The sequence below is a fragment of the Grammomys surdaster genome, unplaced genomic scaffold (genome assembly GCF_004785775.1).
Source record: "Grammomys surdaster isolate TR1022 unplaced genomic scaffold, NIH_TR_1.0 751, whole genome shotgun sequence".
Lineage (NCBI taxonomy): Eukaryota > Metazoa > Chordata > Mammalia > Rodentia > Muridae > Grammomys > Grammomys surdaster.
In genome coordinates this window covers 685,551-705,933 of record NW_021605170.1, presented here as the reverse complement: position 1 = coordinate 705,933, position 20,383 = coordinate 685,551, and the positions used below count along the sequence as shown (strand labels likewise).

The window sequence follows — 20,383 nt, the reverse complement described above, 5'->3', positions numbered from 1 at the left end:
CCTGAGTTGATTGTCTCCTTCCACCACAGGTTCAGGAGTCAAACTCAGGAGACCAGACTTGTGCAGCAAGTGCTTTTGTGGCTTAGTCACCTTACTGGCCCTGTTTCAGTGTGTGAAGCAATAAAGTAACATTAGGAGACATTTCTGTAAAACAATGTACATATAATAAATTCCCATTAATGCTAATTCATTCAGTTAATATTGATTTATTTCCATGTATTTGTTTGTTTATTTATTTACTTATTTATTTATTTTCAAGGCAGACTCTTTCTACATAGCCCTGGATTTCTTGCATCTCACTCTGTAGACAAGGCTGGCCTGGAACTTAGAGATCTGCCTTCTTCTGCCTCCTGAGTTCTGGGATAAAGGCATGCGCCTCCACATCCAGGCTTGCTTTTTCTTGTTTTTTGATGTTATATTTTGCTTGTTTTGACTTTAGGTCAGACAACTGGATTCAGCATTAGAAATATGTAAAGAAGAACTTGCTTTGCATTTGAATCAATTGGAAGGAAATAAGGAAAAATTTGAAAAACAGCTGAAGAAGAAATCTGAAGAGGTAAGTCACTCTTAATTAGAAAATTTACAAGTTTTTTTTTTTCTTTTTAAATGTATGAGTTCTCTGTCTGCATGTACACCTGCATACCAGAAGAGGGCATTAGAACCTTTTCTAGATGGTCATGAGTCACTATATGGTTGTTGGAAATTGAACTCAGGACTTCTGGAAGAGCAGCCAATGCTCTTAACTCTTGGGCCATCTCACCAGCCCAAAATTTACAAGTTTTTGCTATTATTGTTGTTTTGTTTTATTTTTAAATAGTATTTTCAATATACTTTATTTTGTTTGGCATTTTTAAAGGCAGGATTGGTCTAGAGCCTCCAGCCAATGGTAATTTCAGACTTGCTATATAACTGATGGTCTATAACTTATGATCCTCCTTTTTTTTTTAAGTATAGAATAGAGTTTATTCAGGTCATGGGGAGGTGATCCAGGAAGGTAGTAGAGGCAGGGAGAGGCAGGGAGAGGCAGGGAGAGAGAGAGAGAGAGAGAGAGAGAGAGAGAGAGAGAGAGAGAGAGAGAGAGAGAGAGAGAGAGAAAGAGAGAGGGAGGGAAGAAAGGAGGGAGGGAGAGAGGGAAGGAAAGGGAGGGAGGGAAGGAGAGAGAGAAAAGAGGAGGAGGAGGAAAAGGAGGAAGAGGAGGAGGAGGAAGAAAAGGAGGAGGAGGAGAAGGAGGAGAGGCTGGCCATGAGCACATGGAGAGAGTGGGGACAGGGGACAGGGAGAAGCAAGAGGCAAGAGAGAGCAAGAGATCAAGAGCATTTATGATCTTCCTTTTTCTACTTGTCAAATGCTGAGATTATAGATGCATATAACCATACCTGTTTTATGTGCTGCTGTGGATGGCACCCATGGCATGCCAGGCACCCTAGACACCATGACTAAGGTGACATAGAGAAGAAAGAATTTATTTGGGGCTTCCAGCTTGAGAGGGTTAGAATCTGTGACCAACATGGCAGCAGGCATGGCACTGGAGCAGTAGCTAAGAGCTTATATGTTGAGACACAGCCATGAGGCAGAGAGTTAACTGCAAATGGATGAGTTGTTTGCAACCTCAAACCCTACCTCCAGTAACACATCTCTTCTAACAAGGTCACACCTCCTAATCCTTCCCAAACAGTTTCACCCACCAAGTATCCAATGATATATGCCTATGGGAACCATCATTGTCTTTCAGATGACCACACTAGGCAGAATCTTTAATAAGTGAGTTACATCCTCATCTCCTTAATATGCTTAAAAAGTACATCCTTATATATATGTGACATTAAAAGAAATTCTAAATTATATATTCTTTAAAGAACAGACTTTCATTACAGTATAAAATATACCTTTAATTTCAAATTGATTTATTTTTCAGAATCAGAGTAATAAGTTATAAGTATTACAGAATAATTTTAATATAAATTAATGTCTAAAGCATTGTTTTAGATTTAGGAGTATAAAATTCTTCAAAAATTTGATTTTTTGTTTTTTGTTTTTTAAGACAGCGTTTCTCTGTGTAGCCCTGGCTGTCCTGAACTCATTCTGTAGACCAGGCTGGCCTTGAAATCAGAGATCTGCTTCCCTCCTAAGTTTTGGGATTAAAGATGTGCACCATCACTGCTTGGCAAAAATTAAAATTTTTGTTTTTGTTTCTTCTTGTTGTTTAAGGATTAAGAATCATGTTTAGAAGCTGGACATGGTGGTGCATACTTACAGTCCCAGTACTTGAATGGCTGACTCAGCAGAATTATGAGTTTTAGGTGACCCTGAACTACCTACCTATTTTTCAGCTATTCATGGCTACATAGTGAGATACTATTTTTTTTCTTTTTTAAAAAAATCAGGTTTTAGCCACTAAACTTTGTTGAGATAAAATTTGCAGTTACTAGATTAAAGACCCTTTCTGATGTGCTGAAGAGATGGCTCAGCAGGTAAAGCCACTTTCCCAAGACTGAGGATTACTGCACTCTCTTCTAGAGTCCACCTGGGAGGAAAGAGAACTGACTCCCAGGGTTGTCCTCTTGCCTGTACACACACGTGAAACAAAAATTGTGAAGTCTAATTATAACCTCTACTTCGACTCACTTGTTTTGTTTTTTGAGATGGAGAAGGCCTTGCTATAGGTCGAGCTAGCCTCTAATTCATAATATTTCTGCCTCAGCTTCCCAAGTGTTGGGATTTTAGTGTGTACTGAAACCTTAAATATTCAAAGTGAATCATTAAAATTTTGTAGTTGATATTGTTTTTTCTGTGTGTGTTAGAATGTGAATATTCTAGATTGATTTGCTGTAATATTATATAAACTATTATATTAACAGTATTAAATGTCATAAATATCACCTAATTTTATTGTGTAGTGATTTTGGTTTTATATATGTAAAGGGGAAAGGTCATCAAATGAAGTGTAGATGAACCCAGGGTTTCCTTTGTTCTTCCCTTTCTGGGATGGGTTGTAGAAAGCATTCTTATAACATTAAAATGTGACATGATGTATATACACTTCCTACCTAGAGAAAGTTATTTATGACTTCAGAGTACAAGGTCACATAAGAACAGTTGACCAGCCTATAAGTATGAAAATTCCCTTCCTTTTCAGGAAGGAAGCATGTTTCAGCATCTTAGCTAGCCAAAACAGAGTATTGCATAGGAATATTTCAAAAACCTACCAAACAATAGACAACCCTATAAGCATGTCTGATTCACCCCCCAGTCAGAATAATGAACCCTTCTCTTCTCCCTCAGTGACCAACTATGCTACATGAAAAGTGGGACAATTAAGGAAGACACCTTTTACATTTGTTGGTTTTTATTTGAAACATTGTAACAAGAAATGTGTGTCTTTGCTAGGTATATTGTTTGCAGAAAGAGCTAAAGATAAAGACTCATAATCTTGAAGAGACTAGTGAACAAAATGCTATTCTACAGCATACTCTTCAGCAGCAGCAGCAGATGTTACAGCAAGAGACCATTAGAAACGGAGAGCTAGAAGATACTCAGAGTAAACTTGAAAAACAGGTATATATTATTGATTAACAATAGTTTGATTTTATGAAATAAAATTTAAAAATCATTTGCAGATTTTTGATTAGTAAACATAACTTTGTTATATAATCAGACCTAAATCTCTTATTACCATGGTCAGATTTCTCATGCTACAAAATTTTATTATAATTTAAACTTCTTAATTGAATTTTTTTTCTTAAATCTAAAGTTAATACCTATCTGAATTATTATGTCTTCTGATGTCTCCTTTTTGAATAACACATGTGATAATGGTATTCTTTCAAGACTTGGAAAAACAATAAAATAAAAGAAGAATCTTTTTCCCAAAAAGATATAACTACTACTGGGCTATGCAAATAAGTTTTGCTCTCGGGATTATAGTCAGTGGTGCAGTGCCTGTCTAGTACACATCGGGCTCAGTGATAGTCAGTGGTGCAGTGCCTGTCTAGTGCACATCGGGCTCAGTGATAGTCAGTGGTGCAGTGCCTGTCTAGTGCACATCGGGCTCAGTGATAGTCAGTGGTGCAGTGCCTGTCTAGTACACATCGGGCTCAATTATAGTCAGTGGTGCAGTGCCTGTCTAGTGCACATCGGGCTCAATTATAGTCAGTGGTGCAGTGCCTGTCTAGTACACATCGGGCTCAATTATAGTCAGTGGTGCAGTGCCTGTCTAGTGCACATAGGGCTCAATTATAGTCAGTGGTGCAGTGCCTGTCTAGTGCACATAGGGCTCAATTTTTAAGACCACATCCAAGATTTGTTTAAATAAAATAATGATGTTATAATTTCACTGAAAGAATCCTAGAAAATTTGATACTAGAGAATAATCTTTTTTGTTTAATTCATTATTAACTTTGTCTCAATCTCTTTCATATATATTCCATTTTTTCTCTTTCATAAGAAATAAAATATATAAAAAAATCATAGAATTTTCTGATTTCATCTTTTTTTGTTTTTTTTCTTGATTGATTTCATCTTAATACATCATAAATTTTAAAAATATATGCAACTAAATATATATTATATGTATATATGTATGTGTGTGTATGTGTATATATGTGTGTATACATATACATATACATACATACATACATACATACATACATACATACATATTCTGAATTCATCCTCAGCTACCCTCTCCCTTTTTTGACATGAGAAGAAAAAAACTTTTTAAGTAGGGATAATTAAAAGGGGAAATAGGGTGGAGAGATGTCTTAGTGGTTAAGAGCACTGGCTGCTCTTCCAGAAGACCAGGGTTCAATTCTCAGCACTCACATGGCAGCTCACAGTTGTCTGTAACTCCAGTTCTAGATACACATGCAGGCAAAACACCAGTGCACTTAAATTATTAAAAAAAAAAAAAAACAATGAAAAGGGAAATTTTCACTATTTTGTTCATTTCTTTCCCTTCCTCCTTGTTTACATACCGACCTTTTCCTTACTTGTGCTGAAGAATGAATTCAGGCCTCTCATGTGCAGCAGGCCTGTACTCAGTCTCCCCTGGACTTGTTCAATTCTTAGAACTCACTTTATTGTTACACATGTGCTGCTGCTGTAAGGAGATACAGGAATAAGTTATCTTAAAGGTTAGTTTTGCTCTTATTGTTTCAAATCATCCTCGTTTATATTTTAATTTTATTATTTTCAATTTAATTTTTGATATGGAGTCTTTTTATATTGCTGAGATTGGCCTTGAGCTCCCAGACTCAGGTATTCTTCTAGCCTCAGTATTTGAGCTGTAGTTGCAGTCCACCATACCAAAGCTTATCTTGATTTTTAGAATACATCTAAAGCTAAATGATAGGGTAGACTATATATAAAGTATTTTCTTTTCTGGATAGTATTGGGTTGTAATTAAATTTTAAGCACTTAACTGAACAATGCTTAACAGGTATCAAAGCAAGAGCAAGAGCTTCAGAAACAAAGGGAAACTTCAACAGAAAAGTTGAGAAAAATGGAAGAGAAATATGAAACAGCCATTCGTGATGTAGATTTGAAAAGGCAAAAAATTATTGAGCTAACTAGTACTGCCAGGTAAAATTTCAATATAGTAGTTTTATTGGCCTTCTCAATTTTGTGTTGGTAAGTTTGAGGTTCAGATTTGATAATATGCAGTAAGATATTTTTTTGAGGAATGAGCTTCTTCACAGCCCAAGTTCCTATAGCATTTTCTTCTATCTCCCTCATATCCTTCATTTTATCTTTTTTTTTTTTATTATACTACAATTTTTGCTTTCTTATCTTAAAATAAGGACTCTATTTAGCTTATTTTAAGGTTCTCTACAACATTTCGTATCTAGCACAGATCTTATAACTAACACAGTTCTTATAGTTTACAGGCACTCAATAACTGCTCTATTAAATTACAAATAACACTGAAAGTTATGGGCAAAGCTCTCCTCACACTGTGGAAACTCTCAAGGAACCTAATTTGTTGTTGTTTTTTTGGTTTTTGGTTTTTTGTTTGTTTTTTTTCGAGACAGGGTTTCTCTGTATAGCCCGGGCTGTCCTGGAACTCACTCTGTAGACTAGGCTGGCCTCAAACTCAGAAATCTGCTTGCCTCTGCCTCCCAAGAGCTGGGATTAAAGGCGTGTGCCACCACTGCCCGGCTCTAATTTGGTATTTTGTTGTCTTGTTTCATTTGGTTTTTCAAGACAGGGTTTCTCTGTGTAGCCCTAGATGTCCTATAACTCACTCTGAGAACCTCAACTCAACTTGAGCCTTTGCCCAAGTGCTAGGATAAAAGGTGTGTAACATCACCAACTAGCCAGGGGGCTTAATTGTATGTGGGATAAATACAAATAAAAATAAATAGTTCTCAGTCTTGACTAGACATTCAGAATTATCTCAGTAAATTGATATAATTCTACTCCCATTTATACCAGTAGTAGTCAAATGTGAACTTACACGCAGGAGCTAAACCTTATGTCCCCAGATTTCCTTTCTCATTGACAGGGATTAAATATCAAGATAGGGCCTCTGGGCTTAGAGTAGTACTTGCTTGACCAGATACATGCTTCTCAATTGTGCCAGTGACATATTGTTCCTTTAAGATTTCTTTCCTATTAACAAGTATCTAGCCACTAATACAGCATTTCCACTAGTGACAGTTGTGAAGCCATGAAGACTATTCACATTCTAGTGCTATCCTTGAAATACAAGGATACAAAATACAAGAAATACAAGAAATGCTAGATTTCCAATTCCAGGCTCATTGCTGTTTTCTCCTATCAAAGCCAACTTCTGAAAACTCCTGTTGTTCCATCTGGAGCTCATACACATCTACTATATTCTCTGCCTCTTCTTTTCTCTTCCTATAATAAACCTCTGACATTACCCTGAGGACATTACTAGTTCTTTTGCAGGCTTCTAACTAAAGAAACTTTGTCCCATGTTCTTTTTTTTTTTAAATATTTATTTATTTTATGTATATGAGTACACTGTAGCTATCTTCTAACACAGCAGAAGAGGGCATCGGATCCCATTACAGATGGTTGTGAGCCACCATGTGGTTGCTGGGAATTGAACGCAGGACCTCTGGAAGAGCAGCCAGTGCTCTTAACCACTGAGCCATCTCTCCAGCCCCCTTTCCCATGTTCTTATACCAGAGAGTCAAAGTTGTACTCTGAACTAATGCCATCAGATAATGTCCACCTCACTCACTGCTCTCTCCAGTGTCAGCTGTCGGTCAGTATTCATGTAACTGATTCAGGTTATGACTTGAATCATAAAAGCTTTCTTCTCTGATTATTATGTTTCCTCCCTAGATCTCACTGTTTCTAATATTTACTATTATTTCTAATATATTACTCTTCTGATCCCCTTTTGCTTCCTTTCCTCTGTTTTGTTTTTGAGACAGGGCTGTAGTATTTCGTTTGGGCTACTTCAGACTTACGCAGAGTGCTCCTCCTCCCCCTCCCGCTCCCCACTGGAACTCATGTTGTAGTTACTGCTCTGCATTACAGACCTAATCATAAAGTCACTAAAAATCACTCTTAGCTTTCTCCTTGGCTTATACTGATCAGTCTAAGGATTTCTAATCACTTTTAAATCCAAAAAAGGCATCTTGATAATATGTCTTAAATAAAAATCACTGATTTTGTATGATTAATATGGTCTTTATGATAATTTATTTAGCCTCTTTGTTAATGTTTCGATAATGGAACTATCACGTGCTTATCCTTGTATGTTCTCAATCTCTATGAAATTTTATAAAGTTATATGTAGTTAGGCTGAAAATTTAAAAAGTATAATAGGTGACTTAAAAATCTGTGGAGATTTTGCTAATATTTAACCTAATAAAATTTGCATACTTAAAGTAAGAGACAAGTCTTTTGGTTTAATATTTCTAAATTACATGTTCCATTGTTTGATTTTTTAACTAGGCAAGCCAAACTTGAGATGGATCAGTACAAAGAGGAGCTGTCTAAAATGGAAAAAGAAATAATTCATTTGAAACGAGATGGGGAAAATAAATCCATAAATCTTTCTCAGTTAGATATGATTTTAGATCAGACAAAAACAGAACTAGAAAAGAAAACAAATTCAGGTAAGCAGCCAGTTAGTTGAATTAGCTTAAATACAATACGTGTGTGTGTGTGTGTGTGTGTGTGTGTGTGTGTGTGTGTGTGTGTGTATTAGTTTGAATAAGAATGGCCTCTATAGGCCCATGCATTTGAGTGCTTAGTCATCAGGGAGTGGCACTGCTTGTGAAGGACTGTGGGCTGTGGCCTGTTGGCATGAGTATGGCCTTGTTTGAGGAAGTATGGTACTAGGGGTGGGCTTTAAAGTTTCAAAAGTCCAAGTCAGGCCCAGTTTGGCTTTCTTCTCCTGCCATTTTTGGATCGGGATGTAGGTCTCAGTTGCTACTCCATTTTCTGCTTGCATGCCATCATAGTCCCGACCACAATGACAATGGACTAAACTTCTAAAACTGTAAGCAAGCCCCCAATTAAATGTTTTCTTTTTTTTCTAAGAAAAATATTTCTTTTTATTTTATTTGTATTGATGTTTTGCCTGAATACATGTCTGTGTGAGAGTGTCGGGTCCCCTGGAACTGGAATTACAGACAGTTGTGAGCTACCATGTGGGTACTGGGAACTGAACCTGGTCCTCTGAAAGAGCAGCCAGTGTTCTCAACTGCTGAGCCATCTCTCTAGTCCAAACGTTTTCTTTCTTAAGAGTGGCCTAAGTCAAGGTTTCTCTTCATAGTAATAGAACACTGACTAAGACATTATATTTAAGCGGAATAAAATGAACAGTTGTGATGGGGCTACAAGGGCCAGTGTTCAGTATTTTCCCTCTTCTAGATAAATAAAAGTAGATATCCTTATCTATAAAGTTCTATCCGATTGTTTTTTGTTTTTTGTTTTTGGATAGAGTCTCATGAATCCAAGGCTGGCACCAGAACTACATATGTAGTGAAGAACAACAATGAGCTTCTGATCCTCCTGCTTCCTCGTCTCTAGTGCTAAGATTGATAATATATAGGTAAAACATATCCAGTTTATCAGTACTGGAGATTCAATCCAGGGCCTTGTGAATGCTGGGCAAGCTCTTCAAACTGAGAGTTTCATAGATTCCAGCCCTCAGATTGAATATTCTTGTGTGTGCATGCATGCACATGTGTGTGTTTTATTGACATGTTTATGTAATTATGTGCATTTTGGACTATGTGCATGTGGAGGACAGAGTTTGAAGTTGAGTATATTCCTGGACTGCTGTCCATCTTATTTTTTGAGACAGGAATTTTGACTGATTGGCAGGGCTAACTGAGCAGTGAGCTCCAGTAATCTGTCTGTCTATACCAGTACTAATTAGGGTTAAAAACACAGTCTTATGTGTATGTGTTTGGTAACTAAACTCAGGTCCTTATGATTAAACAGCTGGCACTTTAGTAACTGAAGCATCTTTCCTGGCCCTTGACTATAATTAATTATACTTACTTTTAAAGTTCTTAATAGAAATGCTTTACATATATTTTTAAATTATTTTTGTCTTCTCAACAGTGAAGGAGTTAGAGAGGTTACAACACCACACAGAAACTGAACTAACAGAAACCATGCAGAAACGGGAAGCTCTCGAAAATGAACTACAGAATGCTCATGGAGAATTGAAAAGTACCTTAAGACAACTACAGGAATTGAGAGATGTGTTACAAAAGGCTCAGTTATCATTAGAGGAGAAATACACTACAATAAAGGATCTCACGGCTGAACTGAGGTAAGTCAAATAAAAAGAAAATATATTATAATTACACATATTTCTTTGATTATTTTGAGTCATTGGATCATACCACGAAATTTATTGTTGAACTCTAGATGGCCCAACTCGTCAACTGCTTTTGTTTTGCTCTGTTTTGGAAGTTTGTTTTGTTTTGCCGTTTTGACCATCCTGTGATCCATCTGACCATTGAGAGAAGTTGCTGTGGCTGCTAATACTTCTGCCCTCGCTTTGTGATTAGTTTCACACTGTCCCAAGTAGCTTTTTTGAGAAAAAAAGGAAAATTAAAAAAAAAAAAAAAAGGTTAGGCAAGCATACAGCAGTGACTAAGAGCCAAATATTGTTAATCGTAACTCTGTATGACCTCTCTTTGTTTTCTTTTAGGAGACAGGGTCTCACTTTGTAAACCAATCTGGCCTTGAACTTAGAGATTCCCCTATATCGCTTACCAAGTGCTGTGAGTAAAATATGTACCAGCATTCCCAGCCCAATATACTGAATATATTAAGCCCTTATTTTAAGCTAGGATTATGCCAGGGATGGTCTCATTTCTTTAAAGCAAGCTTACATGTGTTTTATTTTATTTTTTTATGGTTAAGCAAGAGCTATAAATTACCCAGAAAATTAGAATTAATACCTAGGATTCAGTATAGGACCTCATGCTCTATGACCTCACCCTTAATAAATTTCATGTACTTTTAAATACTGTATCAAAAATAATTTTGAATCCATTTCTCTAGTGTTGACTTCTTTCTTAGCTCTAGTTAATTAGTACCCAACTACTCACCTTTTGTCTTCATGAGGATTTAAAAAAAAATTCAATTATTACAGTTGATCAGTGGTGGCACACATCTTTAATCCTAGCAGTCTGTAGGCAGAGGCAGGCAGATCTCTGAGTTTGAGGCCAGCCTGGTCTACAGAGTGAGTTCCAGGACAGCCTGGGCTATACAGAGAAACCCTGTCTCAAAAAACAAAACAAAACAGCAACAACAAAAAACCTTCCAAAGCGAAACAAACACAACAAAACAGGCCACTGTTTTAGATTGAGGGTTTTTAGCTAGGTTGATGGTTACCTTTCCTTTAGTAGCATGCAGAACCTTCCAGTTTGATGAACACCAGTCAGTAGGGGTGCAAGAGGCTCTAGTTAGGCACCAGCTCAACTTCTCCGTGTTCAATGATATGTGTGTGTGTGTGTGTGTGTGTTTGTGTGTGTGGTCTTCAGTAATAGGGCTTTCCCATCAGTTTACAGAGAGGAACTAGTAGCCTTGGCAGTAGCCTGAGATGTTTGAGGCATTGTCTCCCTGTTTATGGTGGCTCCATTTATGTTTCTTGTGTGTGTGTGTGTGTGTGTGTGTGTGTATGGTTCTACTAAAAACTAAATTACATTCTCTTTGACCCCTGAAATGACTTTCGGTGTTAGTTGCCCCTCCATGTACTCCTTCCCTTAACCCCCTTCCATTCCCTCTCCAAATTAATGCCTCACCCTAGTCTCCCCTTCCCCTCTGTAACTGTAGATTCTCCTTTCTTGGGAGAGCCTTGCTTCCTCCTCACTAGTCCCTTAGAAGTTATCTAACCTCTGTGGCTATATGGATTGGAGCACACCTGTTGAAGGCTTAAAAGCTAATATCTACATATAAGAGAAGACATGTTTGTCTTTTAGGGTATGTGTTACCTCACTCAGGATGTTTTTTTTTCTAGCTCTATGCATTTACCTGTAAATCCTATAATATCAGTTTTTTTAACAGCCGAATAATATTCCATTATATAAATATACCACAGTTTCATTATCCATTCATCTTGGCTGTTCCCAGTTTCTTACTATTTTGAATAAAGCACCAGTGATCATGGATGAGCAAGTATTTTGGTAGTAGGATGTAGAGTCCTTTGGGTATATGTCCAAGGGTAATATAACTGGATCTTAGGCATAGATCTATTCTCAGTTTTCTGAGGAACTGCCATACAGATTTGCCTAGTGGTTGTAAAAGTTGCACTTCCACAAATGATCAAGTGATCCCCTTCTCTCACATCCTCGCCAGCATGAGCTGTTATTTGTTTGATTGGTCTTGGCCATCTGACTAGTGTCTGATGAAATCTCACAGTAGTTTCAATTTTCATTTTCCTGATGTCTAAGGGTGTTGAGTAATTCTTTTTAGGTTTCTCAGCCATTTGTTTTTCATCATTTGAGATCGCTCTGCTTAGTTCCATGTTCCATTTTTAATTGGCTATTTGTTTTCTTGATGTCCAGTTTTTTAAGTTATTTATATATTTTGGATATTAGTCCTCTATTGGAAGTGTAGTAGGTAAAGATCTTTTCCTATTCTGTAGCCCCATTGATATATTCTTTGTCCCATTGATATATTCTTTGTCGTGCAGAAGCTTTTCAGTTTCATGGGGTCTCATTAATTAATTGTTGTTCTTAGTGCCTGTGCTATCCCTCTCCTGTTCAGAAAGTCTTTTCCTGTGCCGATGAATTTAAGCCTATCACCCACTCTCTCTTTTGTCAGACTCAGGGTATCTGGCCTTATTCTAAGGTGTTTGGTCCATTTGGAGTTGATTTTCTTTGGGGTGATAAATATAGACCTCTTTGCATTCTTCTGTACACAGCCATTTAGTTTGACCAGCACCCTTTGTTGAAGATGCTTTCTTTTTTCCAATATGCATTTCTGGCTTATTTATAAAAATCAGGTGTCCATAGGTGTGTTGATTTATGTCTGGGTGTCCAGAAGGAATAAGCAGGCTGCTACAGGGCTGGGGTGAGAATGGAGAGACCGTTATAGAGGACAGGAAGATAACAAGAGTTGCCTACCTAGGTATCAGTGGCTGACACAAAGCAATGGAGTTGGGCAGGAAGGAAAGGCTGGGAAGGTCCACAGGGGAACAACTAAGCTGGATCTTACTAAATTTTTTACTCATTTATTTTGTGTACACATAGGTGGAGGTGTGACATGTGTCATGATGCACATGTTGAGATTAATTGATAAATTGTGAGCATTCTTTCCTTTCACAGGATTGGTTTCAGGGATTAAGTTCAGGTTGTTAGTCTTGGTATCAAGTGTGTTAGCTGCTGAACCATCTTGCCAGCCTTTTATAACCGATATTTTAAGAGGCATCTCAAAACACTCATTTATTTTCTTATAGCCCTACCCCACCCATCTTCCTAATATTATTGCTCAAACCAGAAATCTGTAGACTTATCCTATTCTTTTTTTATCTACTTTATTAGCACATGTTGTCAACCTTATTTCTAAAATATATTATAAAATCCATTGACTTTGTGTTACCACTATGCAAAGACTATTATGTTTCTTTTATAGTATATAGCTGGGCCTTCCTAATGGGCTCTTTATGTTCTTGTTTTCATTACTAATCCATTTTCCATAGATTATTATGGTTTTAATTATAAACATAAATCAGATCATACAGAGTGAGTTCCAGGACACCCAGGACTACACAGAGAAACCCTGTCTTGAAAAACCAAAAAAAAAAAAGGGGGGGGGGAAGGGAAAGGGAAAGGGAAAGGGAGAAAAGGAAAGGGAAAGGGAAGGAAGGGTTAACCAAAAAATAATCCCTGAAGGATACAGGACTTACCTTTGTTGAAAAACAAAACAGTAAAGATAGTGGCGATGCTACATTACACTGAATATAGTTAATTCAGTTAATTATGCACCTTCAAATGTCCAAAAGGATATTTTATGTGTTTTACCACAGACTACAGTTGTTAAAATCTCCAAGCCTCTACGATACCAACCCTATATGATCAGGTTTCTATTTTCCTGGCCTCATTTCATTCTGTTCTTGCTCTGTTTTGTTTTGAGGTGTGTGTGTGTGTGATGTGTATGTGTGTATTATCCTATATGTGGGAGCACATAGTCTCTGTGGTCAGAGAGTGATGGTGGTGTCTTCTCAGTTTCTCTGTACCTTATTATATGTTAAGATAAAACCTCCCCAGCCCTAACCCTGAGTAAACTAGCCACATTGTTCCAGGGAGCCCATCTCTGTGAGAGTTAACTTTTGTTGTCAGTCATTTTCTTTGCACATCATTCCTTTGATTTAAATGCTTTCAATCTGAATTAACTACACTCATTCTTTTGATTTTAATTATGGGAAACTAGCAATAATTTATTTATCTTCTTAAAGTTATATCTTAAAGTTTAACTTCTTAAAGTTATAGTATTCATGTTATCTACTTTGATCTTTTTCTTTTGTCAAATTTTAGAGAATGTAAGATGGAGATTGAAGACAAAAAACAAGAACTTAGTGAAATGGACCAGGCACTTAAGGAGAGGAATTGGGAGCTGAAGCAAAGAGCGGCTCAGGTGGGTCTTCCCTAATTATATGTCTACAGGTTTCCTACCATAGGATAATCATGAAGCGTTTTAAAAATTGCCAGGTTTTTTCTGGATGTAAATATTTAAGGTTAGATATACAACTGATTTTTTTTTTTTTTTAAAGACAAATTGCTATTTGACCTTTTTGCCATGAGTTTATAATTCTCTTGCCTCAGAGTTTCAAATGCTGGGAATATAGATACTTGGCTGAAAGGCTTGTTTGTCTTCTGGGAACTGAATAGGGGAGGTCAGTTCTTTACAATTAAACTACAACTCAGTAAGTACCTTTTGAGGGTTTGCTTGCAACCCTTAATATTTTTTATTGTATATTAAAAGAACATGGGATTGAACACATTACTATGAGCTAAATGATGGGGGAATGAGACATTATTTAGCAATTTTTATCCCAATATAAATTGACACCTGAATCCTTTTATTTTATTTTACATCTTAAGTTTCAATAACATATACTATGTTCAAGGCCCTACTTGAAAAATACTTCATTTGGAATTAGCTTATCACTTACTGATTTCAGTAGTAAATGTATATTCTACCCATACAAGTGTTTGCATTACAATAAAATTGAGCAACCAGCTTGATATTACTTTTGTATTTAGGTTACACATTTGGATATGACCATTCGTGAACACAGAGGAGAAATGGAGCAAAAAATAATCAAATTAGAGGGTACCCTGGAAAAATCAGATTTAGAACTTAAAGAAAGCAACAAACAGGTAATTATTTTAAAATTTTATATTTTCTATTGTTTAAAAAATAACACCATGACTATGCACACCCCCACACAATGTTTTTGTTGTTCTTTGTGATGATGCATGTTGCTGTGCTACCCAGGTTGGCCTTGAATTCCTGTGCCCGGGGATCCTCCTGTCTCATTCTCACAAGTTGCTAGTTGTACATTACTATACATGGCTGTGATGTGTTTATAGAATGCACATGATCTTTTACATTCATCTTTTACATTTTACTTAATACTTTCTCTTCAATGTTATTTTGATTGCAGTTTCTTATATCAATATATCTAATATACTTACCATAATATGTGTATGTTTGAATAAATATAAAATATTTCTGTGAGGATTTACAAGTAATTTTAGAACCTAGTTGTCTGAAAAAATCATGTGGAAGGGAAACTTTGTGTTCTCTATATTTTTTTAATCTTACATATATTTTACCTTTAAAATTATAAAGCTGTGTTCCATTTGTTTACTACACTTCATATATAAAATAGTAATTGAACATTTGCAGGTGGGAGGAGGTATCAGAGGCTTGTTCACAAAATAAGCCAAGGAATGCCAATATAAAAGAGGATGGTGGTTGTAGCCCACTGTTCTTATAAGCCTTAGATGATTCCTGACTGTGACAAGTCAGCTCTGGAAAGAAACAGAGGGCTATAGCTAGATGCCATCTGCAGAGGAAGGACATCATTTGAACTGAGGTACTCTGGGCCTGAAAACAAGGAACAATGACAAGCTAGGGAACCTCGTAGCCAGTCTCTGGGTGGGAAACAACTGCATTAGGCAATATGAACGGGAAGAGGATAAGACATGGACATGCTGCTTTCTGAGATTTGGTGGTGCGTGCTGCGGAGCTTTTTCCAGTCTGCTCCGTCCTGACTCACCGCTGTTTGCTCCTCCTGAGGAACAAGTCGGTCAGGAAGCCTTGCTTTAGCCATGGCATTTAAAGATACCGGAAAGACCTGACGTGGAGCCTGAAGTGGCGATTCACCAAATTCGAATCATGTTCACCAGCCGCAACGTGAAGTCGCTGGAACAGATTTGTGCAGACCTGATCAAAGGCGCAAAGGAAAAGAATCTGAAAGTGAAAGGACCAGTGCGCATGCCTACCAAGACATTGAGAATCACTACCAGAAAAACACCTTGTGGCGAAGGTTCCAAGACATGAGATCCTTTCCAGATGAGGAGCCACAAGTGACTCATTGATTTACATAGTCCTTCTGAGATTGTTAAGCAGATTACTTCCATCAATATTGAGCCTGGAGTGGAGGTTGAAGTCACCATTGCAGATGCCTAAGTCAGCTGTTGAAATAAATTGACTTAATTGGTTAAAAAAAAAAAAAAGACATGGACATGCTGAGAAACTTAGGTAGTACGAGGCTTAGACTATGAGTATGGTACTTTTTTTCCTGTTTTCTCTGGTGAGGCACAGACTTCAACACCTAGGGTAACTGAAGAGAGTGTTAACTCCATGCCTATAGTTAGCAGTTGGCTCTAAGTCTAGGGACTGCATTTTTGCCATGTGGTTTTCTACTAGCTGGACCTGAAGTTCAGGTCCTTTGGGTACACTCAACAGTTTCCAGAGAATCCTTCCTCCTGGGGGCTGTTTAATGTTGAACAGGATTTGAAACTTGGACTACTCAAATGCTTTCAGAAAAAGTAGTAACCATTCCATTACAAAGAGGGAAGTCTTTGGAGTCTGTGAACCTGCCTGGTTTACAAGGTGTAAAACTAAGTGTAGCCAGAAGTGGCTTTTGGTATACAAAAAAGAGGAAATCCCTAGAGTAAATGAAGCCTTATTGTACAACTGACTCCTGGTCCCAAGAATCAGCTTCAATCATACAAAAGATAAGAGATTCAAACTTCAACTGAGTAATTTCCCACCTGGTAGACTTCAATACTAGAGGACCCAAAAAGAAACTATTCCAATGCTTGTTTTTTATTTAATTGAAAATGCTTATCTGGGCTAGGTTTGGTGGCAAGTGCCTTTGAGGCAAGGGGCAAGTGGACCTCTGTGAGTTCAAGGTCAGCCTAGTCTACAGAGTGAATCCAAAACAGGCTAAGGCTCTAAAAACAAACAAGCTTTTTATACACTTCCCTTTTCTACACTTGTGTTTCCCCCCACCCCCTTTTAAAATTATACTTTTAACGTTATGGTTATCTAATTGTAAAAAAAAAAACAAAACTCATGCCTCTAATTTTGTTTACACTTTTGCTGTATAATTAGAATTTTTATCTCTTGTTCTTCTCATTCTGTCTCTAATATTTTAAGATGGCTTCTTCTTTTTCTCCCTGTTCCTCTTCCTTTCCTTTAACTTAGTTATTATTTCCATCTTCACTATTTTCACTTCATAACTTACTTTACATGATTTTTGCATTTTTGTTTTTATTTTTTTATTCCATGGTCATCAGTAGGAAAATGGATAGAAGTTGTTATGTAAAGGATAGGCCACAAACAGAACAGCAAGTATTGCTTGTTTACTCTTCTAGGAGGAGTCATTTGAAAGAGGAATTGCAACACTAGATAAATGGCTCAGTGGATAAGTGTTGTTGCTGTTCTTGCAGAGGACCAGGTTTGATTCTCAGCACCCACGTGGTGGCTAACAACCATCCTCAATACCAGTTTCAGAGGATCTGACTTCTGTGGTGCATGTGGCACACATATACACAGACAGCCAAATACTCATGCATATAAAATAAATCTAAAGACAAAATTTAAAATAGAAAATAGCTAAACTAGAGTGACAGAGATATTAAGAGAAGATAATTCAGAGTGAATATAAATTAGCAAAGTACAAGACTATCTCTATTAAAGTGACATATGGACCTGTTATTTTGTATGCTAATTAAAGCAAGAATTGTGATTTAGATTTTCATCTTTTAGTGAATTTTTAAGGGTGCATAAAATATATAATCATGTTAACTATAATTCATATACTTATAAATTATGCTTGTCTTAAAAAGTACCTTTTTTGGTTTGTTTGTTGAGACAGGATTTCTCTGTGTATTCGTAGATGTTCTGGAACGTGCTTGGCAGACCAGGCTGGGTTCAAACTCACATACATCTATTTTATTCTGCCTCCCAGGTGCTGGGATTAAAAGTCTGTACCATCACACCCAGCTAAAAAAGTACAGTTTAAACTAGACATTTAGTTTTACTTTATGTGAGTGGGTGCTTTGCTTGCATGTATGTTTGTGCATCATGTATCCTCAAGAGAGCAGAAGAGGGCACCAAATCCCCTACAACTGGAGGTACATATGTTTGTGAGCTGCCACATGGGTGCTGGGAACTGAATCCAGGTCCCTGGCAAAAGCAGGAAGTACTTTAACCACTGAGCAATCTCTCTAGCCCCAGAAAAATAAATATTTTTCTATTTTCATTTTAGCTTTTTGTTGTTGTTATTGTTATTTTTGTGACAGGGTCTTGCTGTATAGTCTAACCTGGCTTTGAACTCCTTACCCTTCTGCCTCAACCTCTAAAATGCTGGGGTTACAACTATGTTCTAACGACTTTTAGATATTTTAGACATAAGTGTTTAAAATTTAATTTAGAACACAATTATGAATAATATTTTCTCAGTTGTATTAATAGTGGTCATCTGTGGCTATAAGCTATTGTAAACAGGCAGCTTTCGTGGAAATTTACCAGCCTGAGTAGTCACAGACCTTGTAAACAGGTAGCCTTGGCAGATAATACCAACTTAGATAAGGACAAGTGAATCATAGGCAGAGTCATAGTGATCTATCCCCTGAACCCTCACCTAGCCGATACCCTGTTCTGAAAGATATCTGTATTCCCCCTGAACACCCACGCTCCAGTGTCATCCCCTTCCCCACGTCCTGCCTTTCTGTGTTTATAACCCCTGTGTGAATGAATTACGATTTGAAAAATAAATAAATAAATTATTAAAAAAATAATTGTCATCTGTTTGAAATTCAGGTAGAATGTTTAAATGAAAAGTTGCAAAATGCCAAAGAACAGCTTCGAGAAAAGGAGTTTATAATGCTCCAAAATGAACAAGAGATATCACAACTGAAGAAGGAACTGGAAAGAGCACAACAAAGGATGAAAGAAATGGAAAGTGTGAGTCAGGTATTTTCCACATCAGGAAAAAGTAATGCAGTGAATATGCTTTAAACATTTTGGTTTTAAAATACAGAAACTGCTCTAAGTTTTTAAAAACTAATTATTTGTGTCAGATGCTATTAGTTTTTTGACCTTTAAAATTTTCTGATTATTCTGGCTTTGATATGGGCAAGGACATAATAAATCCACAATGTATGCTTTTGTGTCAGTTGAATACTTATCAATATAAATATGCTGTGCAGTAGAATTGGAGACACAGAACTAACAAGTGAAAGGAACTTGAGGAATTTCACTCAGATGCTGAAAAATGGTAACAGTATTATTTCAACTAAGTACACCGTGTTGCCAGAGGAACTAGTGATTTGATGACTTTATATTAGTTTCATGTATAGTGACTGTTGAATCTATTCAATACCCTGGTCTTTTTAAAATGTGAATTTGTTTTGGTGAGCTCTAATGGACATAACTTTTTCATTGTCAGAGGCTCAATTGTTGTAATTATTGGGTTTGACTGATTATGTCTCTCCCTATAGAATTTAGGGTGAACACTTTGTCTCCTTTTTCATTCCCATTTCCTGAACACCCAGAGCTGTCTATTATCATATAGGAAGCATAAGTTAGCATTTATTAAGTTAATTTATTTTATTTTTAATTAATTTATTTGTTTTTTACACTCTAGATTTTATTCTCCTCCCAGTCCACTGTCCAACTGTTCCACATCCCATACCTCCTCCCTGTCCCCTTGTCTCCACAACGGTGTCCCCACCAGCCCCCCCCATCCCCATCAGACCTCTAAACTAACCTGCGGCCTCCAGTCTCTTGAGGGTTAGGTACATCTTCTCTGACTGAAACCAGACCTGGCAGTCCTATGCTGTATATGTGTTGGGGGCCTCATATCAGCTGGTATATGATGCCTGGTGGTCTAGTGTTTGAAAGATCTTGGGGGTCCAGGTTAATTGAGACTGCTGGTCCTCCTATAGGGTTACCCTCCTCAGCATCTTCCAGCTTTTCTCTAATTTAACCACAGGGTCCAGCGGCTTCTGTCCCATTGGTTGGGTGCAAATATTTGCATCTGACTCTTTCACCTGCTTGTTGGGTCTTTTGGAGGGCAGTCATGATAGGTCCCTTTATGTGAGTGCTCTATAGCCTCAGTAATAGTGTCAGGCCTTGGGGCCTCCCCTTGAGCTGGATCTCACTTTTTTTTTTCAGTCAGACTGTTGTTGGACCTTCTTTTTCTCAGTCTCTTCTCCATTTGCATCCCTTCAGATCTCTCAGACAGGAACAATTACGGGTCAGAGTTTTGACTGTGGGATGGCAAATCCATCCCTTACTTGATGTCCTTTCTTTCTGCTGGAGGTGGGTACTACAAGTTCCTTCTCCCCACTGTAGGGCATTTCATCTATCTATCTATCTATCTATCTATCTATCTATCTATCTATCTATC

General features: G+C 37.2%; 1 protein-coding gene and 1 pseudogene across 1 annotated transcript in view; both read left to right on the top strand.

Annotated features, from left to right (window-relative positions):
- Nucleotides 1–20,383, top strand: part of Ccdc18 (coiled-coil domain containing 18) — a 99,697-nt gene that overhangs the window by 55,584 nt on the left and 23,730 nt on the right. Inside the window, exons 17-24 of the mRNA XM_028782388.1 lie at nucleotides 440–556; nucleotides 3,388–3,555; nucleotides 5,438–5,580; nucleotides 7,933–8,096; nucleotides 9,556–9,769; nucleotides 13,986–14,085; nucleotides 14,715–14,831; nucleotides 18,793–18,936. Coding sequence (XP_028638221.1) covers nucleotides 440–556; nucleotides 3,388–3,555; nucleotides 5,438–5,580; nucleotides 7,933–8,096; nucleotides 9,556–9,769; nucleotides 13,986–14,085; nucleotides 14,715–14,831; nucleotides 18,793–18,936 — 1,167 coding nt within the window. The remainder of the gene's footprint in view (nucleotides 1–439; nucleotides 557–3,387; nucleotides 3,556–5,437; nucleotides 5,581–7,932; nucleotides 8,097–9,555; nucleotides 9,770–13,985; nucleotides 14,086–14,714; nucleotides 14,832–18,792; nucleotides 18,937–20,383) is intronic.
- LOC114633753 lies at nucleotides 15,789–16,181 on the top strand (annotated as a pseudogene).